Source organism: Danio aesculapii, chromosome 20 (genome assembly GCF_903798145.1).
Source record: "Danio aesculapii chromosome 20, fDanAes4.1, whole genome shotgun sequence".
In the NCBI taxonomy this organism is placed as follows: Eukaryota; Metazoa; Chordata; class Actinopteri; order Cypriniformes; family Danionidae; genus Danio; species Danio aesculapii.
In genome coordinates this window covers 40111170-40119243 of record NC_079454.1, presented here as the reverse complement: position 1 = coordinate 40119243, position 8074 = coordinate 40111170, and the positions used below count along the sequence as shown (strand labels likewise).

The window sequence follows — 8074 nt, the reverse complement described above, 5'->3', positions numbered from 1 at the left end:
TTTTTTAAAAATCATTCCAAGTTTAAATGTTGGAACGTTCTAAATGAATAGGGCATAGGGGGATAAGTGGGAATAGAACACAGCCAGGAACTATGCTTCTAACTACAGCCAATAAGATTTTAGAGTTTGTGATATTCGTTGGAACAAACCAAATCAGCGAACTATGTTTATAACGATAGAACTTGAGACCTTAGTTGGCTAACGATGGTTTTCGGAAACGCACCCCAGATCATTTCGAATCATGTCAAACAAAACGTAAACGATGCTACTGAGACAGATCTTCCAAGTGCTATTAGTTAAAAAAGCAAATATTAAAGAGAGCGATGTCAAGCTTTCTTATTTAATCAATATCTTTGTGGTGTGCCTGAACCAATTTACGGATTATTTAACTTAAAAAGAAAATATCCAAAGTACATGAAGGCATGCACAAACCATATCAGTAAGTTTGAATCACAAAACCACTATATAAGCCTAATAGTCCACAAAAAAATAAAGTTAGTCATGGTATACAAGTTATAATATTACTTCGAAGACCATAAAATTTCACCCATCCCGGACAGTACATCAGCACTGTGATGTGCCATTACTGTGATGCCTGACTAGCACCCTACGGTGAAGTATTATTGTATGAGTATGTTGTAAATGTATGGAGATTATCAGACTTAAACGTCTGTTGTTCAGTGTTTATGACTTGTTAAGGGTGGTAGTCACAGCTCCTCATAATCTGTGTTTCTTCAAATACCTGGATTGTTCCTTGGTCCAAATGCTGTTGGTTTGCCAGTCTGTGTTCATTAGCCTGAAAGAATGTAGAAGTAACACACCCCATCCCGACTCCTTTGCTGTTCTGGAAACAGGGTACACTTACTGCTCTCTTTTGACATTCCCGTCTGCTTCATGACACACAGATGCTACCGCAGCCTCAAGCCTTATTTGATTTAGCGCTTGCAAAAGTTAGCAGTGCACACTCTGGTTTGCGTCTCTGAAAACAAGAGGTATAGGATCAGAACACATCAGTATGATAAATGTGCAAACCAATGGGACGAGAGCAATATAGCAAAACCAATACCAACCGTCCACTGCCCTGGACTTTCCCTTCCAATTCATTATCGCCTGCTTGTCCAGTCAGCTCTTCCCATATTCTCGCCTCAAAATTGAGAAAAAAAAAATCTAAAAATCGCAGTCTCACACGCTGCCAGCCTTCCTTAATGTCATGTAATTTAAGATTTTTTTTTGTATTGTTCTGTATTGCACTTTCTTCTTCACACGACTGTACGCAGTATCTTTCAGTAACTGTATTTCCTTTTATTTTATTTTTTTCATGTACTCCTGAAGACATGATATTATCTCTGTTCTTAAAAGTCTTTGATCTGGAGTTAGTGTCACTGATGTTGGGAAACAATATCTCTGTATTGTGTATACTCGTGCAAGACCATTGGTGTTCTTGTCATCTACATGTGCGTCCTGCCTGCCGACACTAAGGAGACATATCTGTATATATTAATCAATAATATTTTTACTGCATTTTTGTACAAATATTCATGGTAGCCATGTACAAGTAGTTGAGATGATTCTTTGTTAGTATTAAAAAAACAAGTTGGTTTTAAAACTCTGGTGTCATCTGATGACTTGTAATGATGGATGGATGGATGGATGGATGGATAGATATTTCACTCATATTTTGACTAACTTACTCATTTTAAAATAATGCTGCATTACAAAGGTAAAAATTGAATTAAATTGAATTGAATGAACATTTACTCATTGAAATCTAAAAAATTAAGTAACAATAGTAGTCTAGAAAGTTTAAATATCTGAACAGGCCAGGTCCAGTTAGACTTGATTTGTCCATTGAAGATATTTAACTAAAACAAAAATAACTTCCCTACTGAATAAAACTTAAACCCTACTTAAAGCAGCCTAGGCTGGGAGATAACCAGCTAAAACCACCTTGACTAGCCTAGCCAGGCTGGGAGTCCAACCAAAACCAGCTATGTCCAACAAGGTAAAACCAGGCTGGTCAAACAGGTTTTAACTGGTAATTTGAATGACTGCAAAAATTACTGGAAACCAGCCTGGAAATGGCTAAAACCCCTCTAAAACCAGGCTGGCCGACCAGCTAAAACCAGCTTAGGCTGGTTTAAGCTGCTTCTTTTCCCACCAGGGTTAACTGTCTCAGTATATTATTTACTACGTATAACCCATCATATGGTGTTTTTAAAACGTTTTATTAACCTAACTTTTCCTCAGAAAAAAGTTCTCGATTTCTTCATTTCCATTTCCAGGGATGTAAACAAAAAGAATTGTCCCAACTTATTTCCTGTAAATAAATGTTATGATAACTGTTTTAACTTTAAGTTATGATTGAATTGCCTCTTGTTACAGTTATAAAATAAATTGATAAGCAGGAAATGTTCATGGGCCAATGACATGACCACAGTAAAATGGTCTAAAGCCAAACTTGACTGAGGCTAGTAGGCCGAATGTAAATATAATTGCCATGGGTTATTTTCAAATTTAATAACATTTTAATTAAACTAGAAAACATTGCTTTATATTAACTAATACAGTATAATGTTTTTAACATTTTATGATGAACTTACTAGAGTAAAAATCTCATTTATAACAGAATTGAGTTACAGTAGTTTTTGCCTTGGTGTGCTTACAGTATGTCTTCTGCATAGCGCCCTGTCCGTCAAGTGACAGTACTTACAACTTTAATGACTCATTTACAACATTTAATTGAAACATTTCACTTTAGTTAGCTTCTTTTTGTAGCTCAGCAATAAAACACACCAATCATTCTTACCCTCTTCTAAGATTGAGCATTCCTGAAGCTACTTTTCTAGTCTTTACAAGAACGGTTTGAGAGTGGTTTGCCGCCTATTTCTTTGTAGAAGCATTAGTGGACTAAACATTCGTCATTTCATTACTTACAAACAGTGTTACAATACCTTTGTAAAACAACGTCCTTCGTCTCTGAGTATGAGATTCAACATCCAAACATTGGAAAACTGAACATTGAACAACGTCATAGCGAGTTTATCATTCCCCTGTGAATGAATGAACTGAACCTTTTCATATTCTGGACGAATTATTCCGAGAGACTCTCAAGTCAACATCTCACTAACTGACAACTGCCATGCAGATCAATAAAACGTTTTATTTGAACGTTTCATATCTTAATATTGGCGCGTTTATAATCACGTGTTGAACGGAAGTACATGAGTCGTACTTCGCGTCACTGTTATATATATTTAGTATAACTTTATACTACATTTTAATAGTCTGCCCTCTAATGGAGTGGCATTGGGGGTACATGCAGGTAAATTTAAGAAAAGGATGTGGTGAAAGTGCATTATTTTCTTGACATTATCTCTCTCAAGATCGAAATAATCAGATGACAACAATGAGAAAAAGAGCATCAATAATATAATATAAATGTAGTTGGCCAGTCAGTTGACCTATTTGGCTTCTGCAAATGTAGTTTCACCATCCACCATGAGATGGCAGTGTTACCATCTGCTAACTATTCAATGTTAGAAACACACTGTTAAATTTATAAATAAGGATTGAGGATCTTATTTACATACGATGCATGTTGTATATCAATGCATTGCATTAAGCAGGAACCCCAGTGATTACCTTTTAAACTTAAGTAAAAACTTTTGTGACCCAAATCATCTTGGCTAGTCCAAGTAAACAGTTCCAGTCCCAGGTTCCAGGGCCAAAGTTTGTGCGTCACTGAGTGTCCTTGTTTCACAGCATTGCAGAAAGCAGCCTGTTAGAAGCTGTGCCAGGCCAGGTTCCTGAGCACCAGTGCCAGCCTTGCCCAGAGAGGCCCTCTCCGAGTGTGGCACAGGAATAGGTGCATGGAGCGGTAGCCACCTGCTCAGAGGATTAGCCAAAACCACACATGCCCACAGCGCCTCCAGAGACCCTACTAAACACCAATTGCTTTTCCAAGTACCTATTTTTGCTTTGAAGTATAGATGCCTTTTACTCACTTTTTGGAAGAATTTCACATTCGCTCCCATTTTTAAATCACACATTTTTCACAGAGTTTTTTCTTTTTATTTGTTTGTTTTCAGAACTTTCCTTTTATATTTTTGTTGAACCTATTATTTGAGGTGAGTCTCAAAACTCTTTTTAAAGTCACCATAAAATCAAGATTTGCAGAAGTCTATTTTATAATACTGCAGTATTTATTACATATGATTTGTCTATATACATTTTTTGATTCATGTTGAAACTACACCATTAATAATAAAACCATGAGCAGGATCAACCTGTCACTCACATGAAATCCACCATTAGCAAACCACATTTATGCAACCAATTTCTGAGACAAGTTTAAAAACCACAAGGGAACGTCATTACAACATGAAAATACGTTGAGCTTGTGTTAACCATACATCATACCCATTCAAAACACCCACTGAACAACAACTGGAACTGCTAACATGCTAATCTGTTTCCAGGGTTTAGCCCTCAAAAGTCATGTGGAAAAGTAAAACATTATGAATTCATAAAGTTCTTACCTTAAATTGGGCCATATTTTTACAGACTTTCCACAGAGTGATTTATATGATCAATACTGCAGCCATTTTGTTTCCAGAGCAATTGTTTGTGTGGTAGTCAAAGGCCCCAGTTTTTCACAGCGTTCCTTGTAAAACATCCACAGATTCTGCTGCATGTGAATGCTAGAGGCTGTGTTTGTTTGTGTGGGATTGCAGTCAAGTCTTTAATTGAGGAGATGAAATATGCGGTGACACTTTTAGAAAGGGATGAGAGCTCTTGTTTGCATGGCTGGGATGGAAGGAAACACATAGGTAGCAGACAGATGGAGTGATGAATAGCCATGTATGCGATTGGAATAGACAGATGGATCTAGAGCAAGCACACAAATGTGAACACACAATCCAGCCTGCCATAATCAAGAATTTACCTATCATTCAACCTTGTATATAAGACATACATTGTGAGCTGTAAGGTCTTATATAGACAGGTGTGTGGCTTTCCTAATCAAGTCCAATCAGTATAGTCAAACACAGCTGGACTCAAATGAAGGCGAAGAACCATCTCAAGGATGATGAGAAGTGGACAGCACCTGAGGTAAATATATGAGCGTCACAGCAAAGGGTCTAAATACTTAGGACCATGTGATATTTCAGTTTTTATTTTTTAACAGTTCTGTTTTTTCTGTCAATATGAGGTGCTGTGTGTATGTTAATGAGGGAAAAAATGCTTAAATGACTAGCAAATGGCTGGAATATAACAAAGAGTGAAAAATTTCAGGGGGTCTGAATACTTTCCATACCCACCGTATAAATGAACAGTTAAATGGCGTCCAATTTGCTTGTTAAGTTGTGATGTATAAAATAATGTGTCTGCGTCCAAGATTTGACTCATTTGAACTGAGAAAATCTCATTTAATGTTTAGTCATATCACATATCAAAGGGAATCTTGGTGTAAAGAATGGTGAAAGATAGTTGTGATTAGATGTCGCCTACACTGTTGTTGTCTATTAGAAGGAATGTGTCAATAAAGCCGCCATTTTAGTGCAGGGTAGCACTCATTTGAAATTAATATGGGACCATGGTTCAGTGGAGGACTGGCCATCCAGAGCCAGAGATATGTAAACATTTATCTAAAGATCTATGACCTGGAGTAATATTCAATAATTTAGGGTTGAGAGTATGCACATTGAGGCGCAGGCACTGTTATGTTATCAGGCACCCTTATAAGTTACTTACTGACAATACAAGTTTCTGGCACCGCAGCATGTTGTTGTCATATTTCATTTACATTGTTTGCCGATTTTATTCAACAAAACTAGCATAAGCATAGAATTTAGTGCAAGTTGGTGTTACTTTACCTCATGGTTGAGCACAAATGTTTGTAACATACAAAATCATAAAAAACGTAATCTTATCTATAAAATGTTATGCCTTCATGCTTTGTTTTCTTTGTTTGCTTGTTACTACACCCCTAAGCAGCGCGACCCTGCTAAAAAAATCCAGCTTTAACCAGCCTAGGCTGGTTGGCTGGTTTTAGCTGGTTGACCAGCGTAGTTTTAGAGGGGATTTGGCCATTTGGTTTAAGCTGGACAAAGCTGGTTTTAGCTGGTCATTTTCCAGCCTGACCAGCTAAGACCAGGCTGAAAATGGCAGGAAACCAGCCTGGAAAAGGCCAAAACCCTTCTAAAACCAGGCTGGTCAACCAGCTAAAACCAGCCAACCAGTCTAGGCTGGTTTAAGCTGTTTTTTTCAGTAGTGAAAAGTCCAGCATCTTTAGTCTTGACTAGTGCAGTTAAATAACATTTGTCTTGGGAGCACTGTACAAATATGGCAGCATGCTCAGCATCCGTATGCTATATCTAGTGTATATATCTATGGTAAAAACTACAGTCTTAGGACTTGCTGCATCCCAGACACCAATATTTGGAAGATTTATAAAAGACAAACCATTTAAAATGAGGAATGGATATTACAGTCATAATTTTAATAATGACAAATTAATTATTAATAAATTAATAATTTTGACCAATGATAAATAAGGGACTAAGCTGAAGGAAAATGAATGAATGAATGAATGATCACCAGCACACACAAAAGAGAAGCATTACTCAATTTTTATTTCTATCCAACAATAATATAAAGGTCTGGGTAATGCAGTGGTAATTGCTTCAGTTAAGGCGAGGTAATAAACGTTTATTTTGTCAAAGCACAGGAGAAATGTGCTAATGTTTACTCTTCAGCCCTATAGGACAGGAGACCCCGGTGCCACCCAGTCCACAGTAGCCATCAGGGTTCTTGCTGAGGTACTGCTGGTGATAGTCTTCTGCATAGTAGAACTCCTTGGCCATGGTTATTTCTGTGGTAATGGGTCCAAAACCTTCTTCGGTCAGCACCTGCAGACAGAAGGCCATTTATATGAATATACAGTAGGGATGTAAGATATTAATAATCTGTGATAATACCATAACTGATGTTTTAACCAGCCCAGGCACATTAGAAATATGTACCTTTAAGCCTACATTTTTGTGAAATGTAAAATACCTTTCTACGGCTACATTTCTTGGCACGTTTCAGATGACAACTATAAGTGCACTGTCTACATTTTTGTTAATCTAAAATACATTGCTTAGGAAGTGTTTTGTTGTGCATTCAGATACACATTATTCTTATACACGCCCACAAGAAGAAAGTGACACACTGTAAAAATATACTGTGTTCCACAAAAGTTGAATTAATCATTTTTACTAATTTATGTGAATTAAACATAAAACAACCTGTGCCCCCAAAAACTTAAGAATTGTGTTCTTTTGATTTATTTTAAAACATTTTTTGAGTGCAGAGCACCTATAGCAAACCAATGACCTTACCCTAAACCCAACCAATAGTGTTTTTAAAAGCAAACGTAAGAGAATAGTGCACTGCAACAAAATAGCTTTACCTTGATTTTACATTTGACTTTTGATTTTTGTGTAACTGTGCTTCACTGAACTAAAACACAAGTGTACTACATATCAAGTACAATAGTGAGCTACCTAGCAAACAGACCACACCAGAAAAGTTGTACAAATGGAGATAAACATGTAAGGCAATCACAAACATCGGTTGTGATTTGTTGTTTTGTGGACTGCAAAACCTAACAGTGAAAATCACTGAATGAAATAAGCTAGTTTAACTTATAATTTTTTAAAAAGTTACTTTGACTCAATGAAAAAGAGTTATGGTTACTCATAAACTGATTATATTAGGCAGAACTATATTGAATGAATGAATACTATATTAACGCTAATGCTAGAAGGAATACCAAACCATTTGAGTGGCTTTTAAGTTGTTTGGACTTAATTTAAGTCAACTGAACTAATAATGATTTGATAACTGAACTTAAAATGTTTAAGTTACTAATACTCAAAAAGTTTGATGATATCAACACAAATGATATATGTGTATCAACAGATGATATGATATATATATATATATATATATATATATATATATATATATATATATATATATATATATATATATATATATATATATATATATATATATATATATATGA

At 36.0% G+C, this 8074-nt stretch overlaps 1 protein-coding gene across 1 annotated transcript in view; it reads right to left on the bottom strand.

The window, feature by feature from the left end:
- Nucleotides 1-6616: 6616 nt before the first annotated feature.
- The window catches only part of msraa (methionine sulfoxide reductase Aa), a 152618-nt gene continuing 151160 nt past the window's right edge, over nt 6617-8074 (bottom strand). Inside the window, exon 6 of the mRNA XM_056445530.1 lies at nt 6617-6911. Coding sequence (XP_056301505.1) covers nt 6741-6911 — 171 coding nt within the window. The 3' untranslated portion in view covers nt 6617-6740. The remainder of the gene's footprint in view (nt 6912-8074) is intronic.